The sequence below is a fragment of the Phoxinus phoxinus genome (assembly GCF_949152265.1).
Source record: "Phoxinus phoxinus genome assembly, chromosome: 2".
NCBI classification, from domain to species: Eukaryota; Metazoa; Chordata; class Actinopteri; order Cypriniformes; family Leuciscidae; genus Phoxinus; species Phoxinus phoxinus.
Window position 1 is genome coordinate 33600238 of NC_136877.1, and position 17738 is coordinate 33617975.

At 36.2% G+C, this 17738-nt stretch overlaps 1 protein-coding gene across 2 annotated transcripts in view; it reads left to right on the forward strand.

Annotated features, from left to right (window-relative positions):
* map2k5 (mitogen-activated protein kinase kinase 5) overlaps positions 1-17738 on the forward strand; it is a 59066-nt gene that overhangs the window by 16087 nt on the left and 25241 nt on the right. The window contains exons 9-17 of one of the 2 annotated variants that reach the window (XM_079584732.1): positions 3725-3764; positions 5481-5549; positions 6916-6997; positions 7090-7151; positions 8534-8582; positions 9687-9760; positions 11358-11408; positions 11787-11858; positions 16483-16512. In XM_079584732.1, the coding sequence (XP_079440858.1) occupies positions 3725-3764; positions 5481-5549; positions 6916-6997; positions 7090-7151; positions 8534-8582; positions 9687-9760; positions 11358-11408; positions 11787-11858; positions 16483-16512 (529 nt within the window). Of the gene's footprint in view, positions 1-3724; positions 3765-4890; positions 5345-5480; positions 5550-6915; positions 6998-7089; positions 7152-8533; positions 8583-9686; positions 9761-11357; positions 11409-11786; positions 11859-16482; positions 16513-17738 lie in introns of those variants that run through there. The other variant, XM_079584733.1, reaches the window with a different exon arrangement.

Below are 17738 nucleotides of genomic sequence, written 5' to 3' on the forward strand. Positions count from 1 at the left end.
TTTAATAAAAATTTGTTATTTATATATAAAATAGTTCTATTTATATATAATATAAATCATATAAAAATATATATGCAGTATATAAATGCAAATATTTCTCAAATATATACATGCATGTGTATGTATTTATATATACAAAATAATTATACACAATACACACACATATATTATGTAAACACAAACTTTTATTTTGGATTTCAATTAATCGCGATTAATCGTTACAGCCCTAATATATATATATATATATATATATATATATACATATATATATATATACACACACAAAATAATTATACACAGCACACATACATAAACCTTTATTTTGGATGTGATTTTAATCGCGATTAATCACTGCCCAACGTATATATATATATATATTATACATACACACTGCACCTGCGCACCTCTCTTTGTGGCTTTCTTTTCAGGTGAGGCGATCATCTGGTCATCTCAGGTTAGATGGCATAGAGAAAGAGATGGAGAGAACTGTCTGGTCCGCATTGGCCGCTGTAATCGAAACCTGTTTGTGTGGTTGCGTGCGTGTGTGTTCGTCTGCAAACGCACATGCATTCGATGGCTGTCTTCTAGAGGTCCATGAATACTGCATGACAGAGCTTTCATTACCTTGGGCTCTGGAGTGTAAATAACAAACAGAGAATAGGGACACATTTACGGGGGTCAGGACCACACGTCACTACGTCACCTCGCTTTGACCATGCGTCTGTCAGTCTTAAATCATCTCTGCATGACTACTCAGCAGGGTCAAAGTTCAAGGAGTTTAGCTGAACTTTGTAAATGGGCTTAGTAGGATCCATTACTATTCAGGATGTCCTGAAGCGACCATTAAGACAACATCATTGGTTGGGTTGGCAAACTTGGCATTAGTAAGCAGTAAGTAGTCATTTAGCAGATGCTTTTATCCAAAGCAACTTATAGCGTACATATTACACAGACAATCCCTATGGAAAGACCTAAGGTTAAGTGTCTTGCTCAAGGGGACAACGGTGATGGCTTATGACTCGCTACATGCATGATGTGGAACTCGCAACTGTGGTCTGCCTTTCGATAATCAGGCCTGAGAGCTATACCCATCACTACCCATTAAGCCGTACCATCTCTAACCGGTGATATCGCTTGAGTTTGACCGGTATTCAAATTATCAAAAATTAGTAAACTTTTCCCTGGTTTCACAGACAATGCTTAAAGGGTTAGTTCGCCCAAAAATAATTACTCACCCTCATGTTGTTCCAACCCCGTAAGACTTTCGTTCATCTTCGGAACACAAATTAAGATATTTTTGATTAAATCTGAGAGCTGGCTCACTCCTCCATAGGCTTCTATTGTAATTGAAACTTGAACAGCGCAGCGCTTCTGGGTTGGACGTCAGAAAGTAGGCTCACTATTGGCCAGCATCACACACATGACCAGTGTCGCCCAAAAGTGAGCTCACATTCTGACGTACAACCCACAAGCGCTGCGCTGTTACACCACGTGAACTCAGAGGCCCACATAGAAGAAAATGAATAGTTGAATAAAGTCGTTACTTTTTATTTATTTTTTGCGCACAAAAAGTATTCTCGTGGCTTGATAAACTTATGGTTGAGCCACTGTAGTCACTAGGACTATTAAAAAAACATTGTCTTTACAAACTTTTCTGGGCCGGCAAGTTTCAATTACTATAGAAGCCTATGGAGAAGTGAGCCAGCTCTCAGATTTAATCAAAAATATCTTAATTTGTGTTCCGAAGATGAACGAAAGTCTTACGGGGTTGGAACAACATGAGGGTGAGCAATTACTGATATAATTTTCATTTTTGGGTGAACTAACCCTTTAAAATATGTTAGGGCAATAGTTTTGTCTCAAGACGCACATCAGTAATGTTTTTTTTTTCTACGGTATGTTTATAAAATCGACTTAAATGTCCTAATTGAACTAAGGCCTAATCCTGGCTAATCTAAGCCCTGTCTGTGATACAAGGTCTTTTAAGATTTTATTTTCTGTACATATTAGTTTAATAATATGTGATCCCAATAAGCACATATTGGGTGTATCACTGGGCATCTCCGTATCTTGTATGGCTCAGAATCTTCCGAAGTGTAAAGTGTACCTGCAGAGTACTCTGAGGTGAGATGGGATCGAGTGTCGTCGCCCTAAATGAGGGAAGTTAGCCGTCGCGTCACTTAGAGCGACATTAATTAAAGGCTTGCTGGAGTTACGAGGTGTCTGGAGCTGTAACAAGATCAGCCATCTATTTCCCATAAATCACATGCACTGTCTCAAACACGAACCATTACGAATGAGTTTACTTTAGATGTATACGCTCTTACGTACGGAGCGTCATAATCAAATCTTTTTCTTGTTCTGCTCTTTCTTTTGTTTGTTTCTTTCGTGTTGTTCATACACACACACAGTGTGCCTGTGTTGTTGAATCCACCCTCGTTTGGCAGCTGTCTGTTGTTATAGTATATTATCTGGTGGAATGGACCGTGTCGTGGGTTATTGTAACCCAAACCCTCTTCAGCACCTACTGCAGTAACCAGATCCACTGCTCGGAATGAGCAAGGATCATAATTAAATAATTGTGGCTTTGCCGTTAATTCGACCTGTAACAGGAGGCCTGTCTGGGAGAGCTCACGCTGAAACGGGAACGGAGCTGATAACGCTCCACAGCTCAGAATGTCTGAGGTTTCGCAGGTGACTGACTCAGGGTTGACCTCACCTGCATTTGACACTTAGGATGAGGACACCCCTCCTCTGAGCTCTTTTTTTGAAGCGATTAAGATGCTGATAATCTGTAAATAAATACAAATGTTTAAAAAGCACCTGAGTGTCTTACTTAGTCATATAGATGTACATCTCAGGTTGCTGTGACTTAAAAAACAAACAAACTATAGTTTCCATCCTTGAATGTCAGTTGTTGAATGTCTATCCTTGAATTTTGTGTACCGTGGCCTCGAAAATATTTGGACACTTTTAATATGTTTAAATGCATTAGATAAAAAATATATAATAGATAGATCATTTAAATATCTAAGTAAAATTTATTTTATATTTAAAACTTTGGGGCCAATAAGATATTGTTACATGTTTTAAAGAAGTTTATTATGCTGCTCACCAATGCTGCAGTTCAGAAATGACCAAAATACAATAAAAACAATTTGTTTAAAAACAAACAAACCCTGTTTTCTACCTGGATATATTTAAAAATGTGATTAATTTCTATGATGGCAAGGCTGAATTTTCAGCATCCATTACTCTATTCTTCAGTATCACATGATAGCTCATTGTTTCTGCCTAAACAAATACATGGTGTTAGCTAACTATATGATTTGTATTATCTTAGAACTACATATCTGACATACAGATAACATCTGACAATCTTATAACATATTACTCTAAATTTTTATGTGGAAACATGCATTTTCTGTAAATCTACCTTGAAACAATATGTATTGAACTGAATTAAATTGATCCTTCAGAAGTTACGCTGATTTGGTGCTCAAGGAAAATTTCTTATCAATTTTGAAAACACTGCTTTTTTTGTGGAAACTGATATATTCTTTGAATAGAATTAACTATCACTTTTGACCAATTTAACGTCCTTGCTCTTAAAAAAAAAAAAAAAAAAATCTCACTGGACCCAAGCTTTTGAACATTAGTGTGTACATACAATTGTTTTTAAGTGTGCATTGTCATTAATCATAAATCGTTCCTTTTTTGACAGAGCATATCACCTGCTTGGGAAGAGAATTGTAGCAGTGAAGGTAAGAACAATACAAATGTCTATACGCTTTAGAACTTCAAGCTACATTAAGTGCAAGGAATTCACTGATGCTCTTTACTAACTTTAAATAATAACTTTTTGTGCATATTTTTTAGATTGCATTTTAGCTTATTGTTCAGAATTAGTTGGCTCACATAGAAAACCATGAAAACATACCAAAGGCCCAACATATGATATTAAAACTCACATTCAACTAATGGATAAGAAAATCATACAGCCAGTTTAAAAAAGAAAAAGAAAAAAAGCAGCGCAGAAGTGGTGAACTCTGGGAGCAAGACCTTAGCGGGTCTGTTACAGCTGGACTTTACTGTGGCAGGATGCAATGAACGACTACTGGAGATGTTAATAGTGCTCTGCTAATTGAAGAGCACAAAAAAGCAAATCCATGCACAAATTAAGCATGTTTGCGACCCTGTGGCCCTCATACGACAGAGAGACTCTTTCTTTTACTATCTTCGTTCTCTGTTCTGTCACTTCTTCCATTCTTTTCTCACATTTTATCCCTCCCCCTCTCTCGTCATCCTCATTTACATCTGTTTAGTTATCCTCTCACTTCTCTTATGTCTTATCTCCTATCTGTCCTCCTTTCCTTTCATTTCTTCTGCCGTGTCTGCTCATCTTTCCGTCTGCGCACTGCCTGGGTTTGCTCGAGCAGGGCTATCTATTTGGCTAAGGCTGTAAGTGATCTCTGCTGAGCTTTAACTGTGTGGCCTTGCCTTACTGCCTTACCTGTAATCAATTATTTCAGTGGGAGGCTGATAATCTAGCCTTAACTAAAGAAGCATTTTAGCTAGTCGCTGCTTCATTACAAAAGTGGGGAAGCGAGAGAGCAAATGCATTGGTTGGAACAAACACGTTTCTAGTTCAAAACGTTTGTATTAATGGATGAAAATACAGCCTTGGAATATCTTTGTGCTATTTTAAATGGTAGACCATTGATTTTCCTGTCAATACTGGTTGAGGAGAAAACTCTTCGAGCATGTTTCTCAAGCATCCATTCTCAATCTCAAAGTGAGCTGAAACAGTATTGATGCAGGTCATGTAGATGATTACAATTAGAAAAGTTGTTAAATTGTTGGATAAAGGAATTATACTGGTGGGACAAGAGTTTAGTATTGCATATGTGTGTTTGATATTTATTTATTTATTCTGTTTGGGTGTAAATGGTTAGTAAACAAGTGCTTATTTAAAGCAGAACTCGGCAACTCTAGTCATTTCTTCGCTGATTTTCACTTTAGTTGTCGCATGTTTTCCCCACGAGCTCCCCCTACAGCTGTGGGGCGTATATTTCACAACACTGACGTAAAAAAACTCACTTGCGGCACTTTCAACCGCTGCTCATGTGCAGTTGTTATGATCGGAGCAAGCCAACTTTATCGTGTGGAGCTATGTCTACCGAGGTGGGTAATACATCATACACATTATCATAGAACATTGACATGTACATTTTGTATTCTGTTATCAACCATAAAGCAGTTCGTGTTTCTCGCTCGTTCTCGCTTCTCGCGAGACTTCCAATTTCTATCTTGCCGGGAAAAGTCACCAATATCACCAGAACAGGTTGTTTAACCATCCAAATGATTTCTAGACAGTTTTATGAAGTTAAACAAGTTGCCAAGTTCTCCTTTAATAAATAGCTCATAAAGTTTAATTTGAGTGTGTCCGTTCAAACGATGGCCTTGTGCTTGTGTTCCAGGTTATTCCTCTCGACATCACGGTGGAGCTGCAGAAGCAAATCATGTCAGAGCTTGAGATCCTTTATAAGGTCTGAACCTTTTTTCTCTGTGCTTAATTACTTCATCTGTATACATGATATTATTTTCAATGCAGTTCTGTCCTCTTTTCAGTGGATACGAGCAGTGACCTAAATTTGAAAATATGCACTCCCGGTGTGATCAGCTACTTGAAATGCTGTATTCCCTCTCAATTCCTCTAATTAAACTTAGAGCATTTTGGCCTCTCTTAAGCGCTTTGTTAGCTTTCTGTCCTCGAAGATGTCAAAACTGTGAGAGATGAATATAGCCTTGAGAGTTAAAAACAACATGCATAAATACTCTAAATAATTTGCTCTGTACACCTCACTTTGTGTTTGATTAAGTTTGGAGTCCTTTTCCAGGTGGAAACCACATTCATTTAGAGCTGTGTGGGGTTTCAGCTTTCAGATTAGGTGTATTTGAGGTGTATGACTGTGATAAGCATGAAAGAAGTGTCATGAATTATTCAGGGATCAGTGCCTATGTAGTTTAGTCCATCTGCTCCAGTAACCTGCTCTGACAACAGCTGCTAGATAGACTTTAATTGATACCAATCACTCTTTGCAGTGACGAGCCAATCACATCGAATAATTAGCCAGTTCCACATATTGAATGAAATACTACGGTGTCATTAGCATCACATGGCTTACTATAAATAACTACTAACCAAATACCTAATGAAAACAATTAGTCTCATCTTTTCATCAGTGGTACATTTCTCTTATTATTAAAGTATCCAACCATCAGGTGAATCATGCAAATTAGTCAATAAACGATTAGCCTAAAAGTATAAATAAATGTTCTTTTCATAACCATAAAGAAATGTTTATATCACTGCATTGCCATAAACTAGCACGGATTCCTCATTCTATAAATGAGCATACACTACCATTCAAACGTTTGGGTTCAGTAATATTTTTTAAAAAGAAATTACTTTTATTCAGCAGAGACACATTAAGTTGATCACAAGTGACAGAAAAGGCAATTATGATGTTATAAAATATTTCTATTTCAAATAAATGCTTTTCTATTTCTTAATGCTTTCTATTCATCAAAGAATCCTAAAAAATGTATTACAGTGTCCACAAAAATGTTAAGCATCTGTTTTCAACATTCATATCAATAATAAATGTTTATGTTTAATATATATTAGAACAGAAACTTTAAATGGGAATACAAATTCACAGTGGTACAGTTTATTACTGTGCTTTTGATCAAACAAATGCAGCCTTGGTCGGTCAGCATCTTTCAAAAACATTAAAAAAATAACTTTTGAAGAGCCCAAACTCTTGAACGGTAGTGCACACTTGTGATAAAGTTAGTGATAGTGTTAGTGATTTGTGATAGTGCTGATATATTTGATTGTGTTGTCTACAGTGTGATTCTCCGTACATCATAAAGTTCTACAGTGCTTTCTTTGTGGAGAACAGAATATCAATATGCACTGAGTTTATGGATGGTGAGTCTCATCTGTTTTGATGCAACATTTTCACAGGAAGAGATCACTCAGCATTTCTACAAATTTAACTGAATTATTTGTTTTTTATGTAGGGGGCTCTCTGGATGTCTATTGGAGAATCCCAGAGCATGTTTTGGGCAGAATTGCTGTTGCAGTAAGTCCTTTCAATTCTTGAAACTGTTGTCGAGTAAGCATATCAGGGAATTTTGAAAGCTGGAAGATATCGGCATATCCGAGAATGTTACAGCTCCGGTGTGTATGTGCGCTCTAGGCAAAACACTGTTGAGATTTTGTTTATTGATAAAATTGCACCAAAATAAAAGCATACACAAGCATGGTTTCAGATTTTTTTTAAATATATTTTTTCATTCTGCAACGTAAAACATCCACACGCAACCAGTAGTACAGCTGAAAATGCAAATTCTCTATTATATTATATAATAAGTATATGCAGGCCCAGAGTGGACTTTGAACGATTCATGAGATTTCCTGTTGGGCTGCTGATAAATTGGGTTGGCAGCATTACCACTTCGACATAAAGAGTTTCACACGGGACTCTACAAGTCTCAAGTTCATTTTCAATGAGTGACAAACGGAAAGCGGCAAAGCGATGGTAACTCTAGTTGTGGCGAAGCGACGGTGTGCAAGCGGTGCTCGTACACCTGAAATCCCGTCACTTGCACGTGCACAGCTCTTCATGTGCTGAAGTGCCAACTAGTCTCTCCGCTGTGAAGGATCCCTTTACCACTCTACAGATAAAGAGTTGTCGGGATCATTTCGGTTTCGCGTATCTACCCCGTAGTGATAAAATTCTGTATCAAAATTTGAAGGCCAGACAAGTAGTTTTAGGCATGGTTTGTAGGGAATTACAAACCTGCGCACATATATTCAAATGCGCATAACTATAGAATTAATTTTTAATGCGCATGTGAGCGCCATCAGCATTTCTCACAGGTTCGCATTTAAAGTCTGTGTCTGAGAGAACAGTGTCGTCTTAGCGGCCTCTAATTTAATTTACTAATGATCCTTGTGACGCAAGTGAATCAATCAAAACTAACTTTAGCTGGAAAATATCTTTATCCAAGAACTGCTATATAGCCAAAACAATCTCTGTTACCTTAAATTATCCGTTTATCACTGTAAAGCCGCTTTGAAACAATCTACATTGTTAAAAGCGCTATATAAATGAAGATGACTTGACTTGACTTCATAGCGGTTAAAAATATTATAAATATGAATATATGACGTATATAACTATTACGCATACAATAAGGTGAGCTACATGATATGTTGATATAATGCGCCGGCCCTGTGTATGTGTGTTTTGTCTTTGTAGCACTTTATTAGTGCTGAATTGTCATTTGCACCCGGTTCTGACCCTCATTACCCTCTCCCTCACGCTTTCTCACAATAATCAAAGATATGCCACTGTTTAGATAATTTACAGCTCTATCCTCTACAGACAGAAGACGTAGACACACCCTTTCGAGTCTCTTCTGAGTTTTTCAATGAGTATGGGTGTTTGTGTGTCAATAGGTGGTAAAAGGATTAACATACCTCTGGAGCCTGAAGATTTTACACAGAGGTGAGAAAGCCACTTTTATGTAACTTGTAAAACATCTGAAATAATAATATCCAAATATTTGCTATCAGTGTAAGATCATTTAGGTAATTTAGGCATGTGTATTTAGAAGTAAATTAAGTACAGTACTGTTTAAAATTGAGGACAGTAAGATTTATTTTAAAATAATTTAATACTTTTATTCTGCACGGGGCATATTAAATTGATCAAAAGTTACAGTAAAATAGTTTTTAATAAAGTTACAAAAGATTTTAATTTCAAATAAATGCTTTTCTTTTGAATGTCCTATTCATCAAATAAAAAAAATTATAATGTTTCCACAAAAATATTAAGCAGCACAAGGTTTCAGCATTGATAATAATAAGAAATCCTTTTTGAGCACCAAATCATCATGTTAGAATGATTTCTGAAGGATCATGTGACACTAAAGACTTGAGAAATGGTGGCTGAAAATTGAACTTTGCCATCACAGGAATAAATTGCATTTAAAAATATATTAAAATAGAAAACATTTATTTCAAATTGTAATAATATTTCACAATATTAGTTTAGCTGTGACTGTCTTTTTTTATCAAGCATGTAGTCTTTGTGCACAAAAGAGACTTCTTTCAAAAACACCAAACTTTTGAACTGTAGTGAATGTGATAATACACACATGTGTAGTAATGACCTACATGTCAATCTAAATTGTGTAATCATATTACAGAAATCAAGTGTTTATAATTAGACTTTTTTATATACAGAGTCAGATTTGTTTTATGAATTGTGTGACACAATAAAGTGTAATACATTTGTTTTAATTAATTTGCTGATTGTGCCCCTAATTTTTAAAACAGCCATACAGATATGACTTTCAAAGGAGACACACACATAGTATCACAGTGCAATGTATTCTTTGCCTTCGAAAAATGAACTAACTAGTTAACTATTCATAAAAGGAGTTTTAGTTTGTACTTAATGCAAAGAGTATTGGTTAAATTTACATAAAAGTTGAACTCCCTACCAGATTACACTGCAGAAGTAATCAAGTCACAATGGTATTAGATGCTGATAGAGAGAGATCTAATATTTTATATCTCTGTGTAAATGCATTGTTTCTCTGCGCAGATGTGAAACCCTCCAACATGCTGGTTAACACACGGGGTCAGGTCAAACTGTGTGACTTTGGAGTCAGCACGCAGGTATGTTCTAATTTGTATCCTGTGATTATTTGTTTGCATGTTTGTTTGTCTGCTTGAATGCTATACTCACACAAGTGCTTCTTATGTTGTGTATATGTGTGTATGGTGTGAGCACAGTCAGATCAGATCAGCCATTGTCCCATCAGTCTCCATGTCTCTTCTTCGTCTCTTTCCTCCAGGGACTTCTTGCCTTTGCTCCCTAACCCTTTAGATCGCTCCTCACTTCTCACTTCTCGCTCTTTCTAATTACCACATTGAGCAGATATTCAGTGCATGTGAGTGACGGCGTGTGTGTGCGCGTTGCTGGAGACAATAGCTCAGACTGAGAAAGTCAGCATCAGTTTCCCCCTCCTCTTATACACTCAGGAGTCCAACAATGGGGCCCAATCACTCCAAACAGCCTTCTTTTAATTAATATTCATACCCATGTTCCCCGAAGAGATTCTAGTTGAAGCTGACCCCTGGATGAGGTGCATGTGTGCGTTCCCCTCTGTGCCCATTCAGACCATGACACTATAGTAAACCTATGTCTCTCTTATTCACTTACACACGCGCGCACAGCGATGCACGTCAGGCCGCGGGGGAACGCTCTCATTATGTTTGTCCTGTCATCGCTGACATGTGCCATTGTGCCCGTATCTCACTGTCTCTCCCTTGTGAGAGTACAGACTAAAATTAAACCAGGCTGGCATTTCAATAACACTTCACAATAACACACTCTTTTCAGTAGATTTAAATCAGTTTCTTCATACTGTGTCCTTTAGCTTATGGCAGAGAGCTCAGGTCACCTGCTGTCACATCTGTACTTTCAGTGTTCAAGCGGAGATAATAACGGTTCTGCTTATATCAGAGGACTGAATGTGTCACCTTCTCTATATTATTGTTGGCTGTATACAGTACACACAATGTTTGAGGGATAATGTTTCACCTTTGAGGTTGTGTGTGTTTGATGGTACTAGATATCAAAATACTGTCACTGCTAATATCTTCATCAGCTATTAGGATGAGTAACAGGAATCTGTTAGTTAGGTAGTTTTGAAGATAACACATTACAGTGAGGTTCAATTTATGGACATTAGTTAATGTATTAAGTATCATGAACAACAACAGTGCCTTTACAGCAATTATTAATGAAGGTTAATGTTCATTTCTGGGTGTACTAATACACTTCAAGTTTAAAGTATGCATTTATGTTAATGTATTATAAACAAGCATAAAGTGGCAATTAAGGAAAATATATTTATAAATGAACATAAACTTAACATAACATAAACAAATTGAACTCCGCTGTTAAGGGCTACCATTTTTTAATGTATTCATCTGTCGTCGTGTCCTTTTAAATGATAACTGTGATAGTACTACATTAGTATTACTATTGTACTATACTACAAAATAAAATTTGGTACTTAAAAGGATATTTCACCCAAAAATCACGTAATCAATTATTCACCCTTTTGTTGTTCCAATTCCTACATGACTTTCTTCTGTAGAACACAAAAGAAGATATTTTGAAAAATGTTGGCAACCAAACTGTTTTGGTTACCATTGACTTCCATTGTGACAATGTAACTAATATTTTTTCTGCTTTTTTCCACAGTTGGTGAACTCCATTGCTAAAACATACGTCGGAACCAATGCATACATGGCGGTAAGCAGCAGTCATTTCTTTAATTGAGTTTCTTTTCAGACTGTATTTCTACTTACGGGTGCAGGGAAGGCATAGGTCTTTCTTATTAAAGTCATACATATTTGGTTGTAAAGGCGGTCAGTCAAGCATCTGCCTATTATACACACAAAAAAATCAGTAGCCTTTTATGGAAAAATCAAATGCTTTCAGAAGTACAATTTATACACATGCACAGTGCACACACATATAGACAACAGAGCTTGTTAAATAGCTAAACATCTGCTCAAAGTGTATGAATGTCTGTGTGACCTTCAGTGCCAGTTATACTCCAAGCACAATTCATATAGTAAGCTGCATTATAATGATTCTTCATGTGTCTGTGTGTCTTTGCTTCTATAGCCAGAGCGGATATCTGGGGAACAGTATGGTATTCACTCAGACGTGTGGAGCGTAGGGATCTCTTTCATGGAGGTAAAACAGTCATATAATCATTTCTTATAAATGCTCACATATAGGGATGGGCTCCATCGCGGTTAAGCTCATGTGATGCTGCTGTGCGGCGCGGTCACAAAAGCTTATCATTTGAATACGTTTTTACGCATTGTGGTTTAAAAACAAGTGATTTAAAACCGTTGAAGCGCAGTAAGCAGAGAAAGACAACATTTCGCTATATGCGCATGCATGCTGTCAGAGAGAAGGTTTCTAAGCGCTGTCTGAAAGACGCGCACACATAAAGATGCTGCTCATAAAGCGTGTGAGAACTTTTTGTTCTTTTTGTCGCCTACTTGGGCTTTAACATTATATACACATACTTTTGTGTCAAAATGACCGTCTTTGAAAAACAGTTATTTATGTCTTAAGTGAACATAAACAGTTGAGAAAGAAAATGCACGAGTGTCTTTAGTAAGCTCGAGTTTGTTTGTTTTTTACTTAGGCAAGTATTTGTTTTTTGTGATATTAAAAATAGTGACAAGAAATATGAAATTTCAATGTTATCAAAACATTTTCATATCATACATTTTTTATTAAAATCAAAAATAACTATATAGTATGTGATGTATATATATATCATCGTGAAATAAAATGACTCATATCGTGATATAAGGTTTTGGTCATATCGCCTGCCCTTACCCACATACAGTTTACACATGGGCCAACATTAATAGATCGAATGGACTGGTGTCTTAGAGTTTCTGCTGAGTGCTGTTGATAGTCCCTGCAGGCACCCTGTCCAAACAGATGTTGGCCTACAGCTATGCATGGATCACACTTGAGATCTCCCACTGACTGCCACACACACACACACACACACACACACACACACACACACACACACACACACACACACACACACACACACACACACACACACACACACACACACACACAAACACTCTTCTCTCTCTCTCTCATGCTCTGCTATTCTTTTGGATCATCGCCCCTTGAATTCCCATGAGAGCATAGAGTAAGGAATGAGATTTTGTGTTTGTGGTTTCTTTATTTAAAAAAAAAAAGAGAATTAATAAAAACTATGCTTCCTTATTAAGGAAGAAATGTGTGTGTGCAGTAGTGAAACATGAAGAAAATGAGTATGTGTGTGTGTGTGTAACGGTGAAAGATGTGGAGTCAGTGTGGCAAAACGCTATCAATCACTCAGCCAGCAGAACGTCCAGTAATTAGAGTGCTGTGTTCTCTACTTCAGAGGTGTGTGTGTGTGTTCCTAAAAAAGAAGAGAGGAGAGGTGTATGAGTATAGCGAATTTTTTTTGTAATGGATGTTTTTCTAAGCAGAAACCAGCAGCATGAAATGTACGTATGAGTGGATTAGATTTTAGTGTGGTTGTTTGACTCGTGTACTGAATATGCCGTGCTGGTAGTTCTCATTGGCTTTATTGATTCCCATTTTGTAATTGTCAGCGCTTCTCATTGGCTGTGATGAATTGTTATTGTATCCCTTAAGTCAATCCCTTGATTGCATTTATCAATACTGTTAGATATTATCGGTGAGATGTTTAGGGTGGGAAATATCAAGGGTCATATGGATTGACATCATCATGAGTTGATGAACAGTATATTGATCCGATTATGATTTAGTATTGACCGTACCATGTTGTTAGGGACGTGATCGATTCGTCTGTTTAGGCGGTTCAGGTGAAGTACCTCTGTTCTGTTGGCAAAATTCTTAACCAATGGACTGAAGTCACCTCCTGAACTGAGATGGGTATGCTTGATTTAATAAATGTATGCACTGTGGTTTGAGTTGGATTAATTTTCTAAATGTAACTGGAATGTAATCAAAGAAAGTATGGTTTGAAAATGGATAGACTTTTGCTTTTGAGTTTTGCTACATCTGTTCTTTGATGATCTCCAGCATGTGTTGTAGTCTTCAGAGATTAACGTTTCTTGAAGTATATACACCTGCTGTGATGCTGGGATGTAGGCAGGATTTTTCTAGCCATCAAAGTTCTCTATTTACAATAGAGTTTTTGCAGCGTGTCAATAAGAGATTAATTGCAAAACGTAGAGTAAATGGCTTCATGGATTATAACGGGAGTTTACGCAAAAGTGAGGTTTTGTGTACCCTGCGTTGGAATTTACATCTTGAGTGATTATAATTTTTATTTATTATTTATACGTTTATTTGTATAGGGACAGTAAAAAAAAAAAAAAAAAAAACATGATCTTGCATCTTGGGTCCCTAGAAAGACTTTAAAAAAAACTACTGCTCATAGAATAAAACTAACACAGCATGTCATTTATACACATTCAAATACATATAAAGGACCTATTCCTATTGTAAGGATGCTTCCAACCTTGGCCTGAATAACTAAATAAAACAAACATTTAAATTTTATATTTAAAGGGGTGGTTTACTGCTTTTGTTCTTTGCATGATTGTATTTATGGGGTGCAATATAACATGTCTTCGTTTTTTTTTTTTTTTTTTTTAAGACTTATTTTTCATAAATTTGACCTTTATTGTAAGCCGCTTTCTCCTCTGTCATTTGAACGACCGGTTGACTTCCTGATTCTATGAAACCACTCCCTCAGAAACAGGCATGGGCTCAGATTGGTTAGTTGGGCCGGTGTGTTGTAATTGGCTAAACTGCGTAGTGCACGTTGTCCGGAAACTTCACGCCCATCACCTTTACGGGCGACAGTTGCATGTGCTCCGGTCAAATGTAAATAATGGTTTCAATACTGCCGTACAGTTTGTGCCAGAGTTAGACCCAGAAAGCGACAATGAAGAGAGTCAAGTAGAACCTCCCCAAACACAGCTCTATACAAAACGTTTCTGAATGGTAATTTTTTTTTATTATTATTATTCTATTCTACTATTATTATATAATAATTTCGATACGCTGTTACTTGAAAATGCCACTGCTGTCACTTGTTAGCTTTTGAGATACGGTTTTCTCCTGATTAAACATTTAATATAACTGAATAAATGACTGAGTAATACCGCAGCTGAAGTTTGCTGTTGCGATTACATTTTTTTTTTTTTTTTACTTTATACACGTTTGTCTTATACACAAAATAGCATCGAACTAACTGGCTACTATAAACAAACAGCTTTGGCATTGGTTAACGTTCTTGATCAAATCGAAAAATTACTTCATAAAGTATACATGGAAAATACATTTACAAAATTAGTACATAATTACAAATTGCAGGTTCAAAATGTTTGTACGCGTTTGTCATAGACACACGAAATAGCATAATTAAGCGGCTACTAACGCGAGCGCTGGCATTTGTTTACGTCCCTGATAAAACTAAAACATTACGTCTGAAATTATACATGCAAACATTTAAAATTATTAAGTCTTACTTACAGGCTGTGGCCCAACAACGGCTGCCTCTGGGTTTAAAGTTGGAACTGCTTCATGTTTTAGTAACAGTTTCTTGTTTAATCCGGCATTGAATTCGTGGAGATTCTGGAAGCTGTCTTCCGTGAAATGCGCAGCACAGAGAGCTATACGATTGTAATTTTCAGGAACATAATAAAACAGAAATTGTAGCCATTGTTGACGAACTACAGCGTCCATAGGAAGCCCGAACACAAGACATGACAGCTGGGTGAAAATAACACACTTTCGATGGCATGGCTACAGCTCTCCACTATAATTCTTCCTCTTCCACAACGCCGCAGAAATATGGCCACGCCCCATTTTTTGCATATTCCGGAGGGAGGGTTGATGTAAATGGTGGGTTAGCTACGTATAAAACCCGGGAAGTATCTCGTTGTAGTCCCATTCGAGTCGTTTTTGTAGGCATTAAACTTCCTGATTTTTAAAAGACGATATCTCAGCTTACGTTGAACTTTCAGCGCAGCAACTTTGCAGATACTGTTCATGCACCAACAGCAACATTACACACTATTTAAAATGAAAAAAGTGAAATCGCAATCAGCCACCCCTTTAAACATTACATTTAAATATGTGTGCAGTTCTGGTTTGTTTTAAACCACCGCTTTAATGGCAGAGATCTTTGCTCGCTTTCTGTATACAATATTTTCATGCTGCTAACATTGTAACATTTCTGGAATGACAACCATATTAAATGCGTGATTGAATCTGATTGACAGTGATAAACATAATAATGATGGAACAAAATAGTATAAAGTGTGTTATTCAATAGTTTCAATAGAAATGACATTAAAGGTTTTTTTACTACCATAAATGCTGGTCAGTACGTTCGGTAGTACTCTTTAACCACATTTCCAAGACAATAGAATTATGAAATAACATTTAAAGATCTACTTAAGTCCTACTTAAGTCGGTAAAAAAAGAATTCTAAAGTTTAATTGCATTTAATATAAATTTTAATTGAAATTGACATGCCTGAAAACAAATCTCCTTCAGGTGTAACAATTCAAATTCTATGTGTAATGTATTATTAAGGAATTTATTTTAATATGCTCCCGGTAAGCAGATTTGATTGTCCAGAAACCCTGTTTGAGACATCGTCCATCATAGCTGTATATGTGAAAGCTTATGTACTTATGTACTTATGCAGGTGTTTGTAAGTGAGTGTGTATGTGACTATACCTGTGTGCTTTGTTAAAAGTAAACTTTCCCTCTGTTCTTTCATTCGCAGTTGGTGCTGGGCTCTTTTCCATATCCACAGGTGAGTCTGCTTCATCGAACCAGATACCAGTTTAACCAATTGAATGTCTAGCTCTTGAATACTCAACATTTCTTTGCCCTGGAGGCACGGAGGACAAACGTTCCCTCATGATCTTGGCGTATGGGCAGTAATTAATTCGCTGCTTGTCCCACAACTGCTCATCCCACCCTTGTTTACTCAGCTTACATTACATACAGTCCTGCTGACCCGTTCCATTCCTCAATCCCATCAACCCTGTAATCAGATTTCATGCAGGGATTTATCAAGATTATCCCAGTTTAAGAATGACAAACCCGGATTATAATCCGGATTGATTTGGAGGGTTCCCAGTTTAGGAACCACATGGCACCAATGAACAAAGCGTGTCAAGTTATGGTGCCTGTTAGTGCAGGATGACATGGTGTAGACGTTGTGTAGTATATTTAATGTAGTTAGTTGTACTTATTTAATTAAACTGCCATATTAGTTTTTAACCATATTTGCTAAATTACTTCTATTTTTAATTGAACAAGAACATTGTTGTGAAAGAAACTTAATGAATGATTTAGATATATAACGGTATTGTTATGATTCTTAGCACTTAAACATCTCAGTCTTTTTTTAAAGGCAGTTCTGGTTCTTTGTAAACCTCGTTCTCTTTTTTTAAATTTCAGGTGAAACTTGAAAAAGTTCAACTTAAAAGGTGAAACTAATATATTATATAGACTCATTACATGCAAAGTGAGATATTTCAAGCCTTTATTTATTATCATTTTGATGATTATGGCTTACAGCTATGAAAACCTTTTCACAATATTCTAATTTTGACTAAATTTGTTTACATAAGATGTAAGCCATAATCATCATATTATAACAAATAAAGGCTTGAAATATCTCACTTTGCATGTAATGAGTCTATAATATATTAGTTTCACCTTTTAAGTTGAATTACTGAAATAAATGAACATTTGCATGATATTCTATTTTTTTTAAGTTTCACCTGTAGTTTATACATGTTAACACTTTACAAAAATGTTAATTTCATGAGGTATCATGTATAATACTTTTTACTAAATGTATTAATTTAGGTTAATGTTAATGATCAAAAGTTAAACACACATATACAGTGTGTATATGTGTGTGTGTGTGTATATATATATATATATATATATATATATATATATATATATATATTATTAATGCTGTTCTTTTACAAATTGAGTATTACATCATCGATAATAATAGTA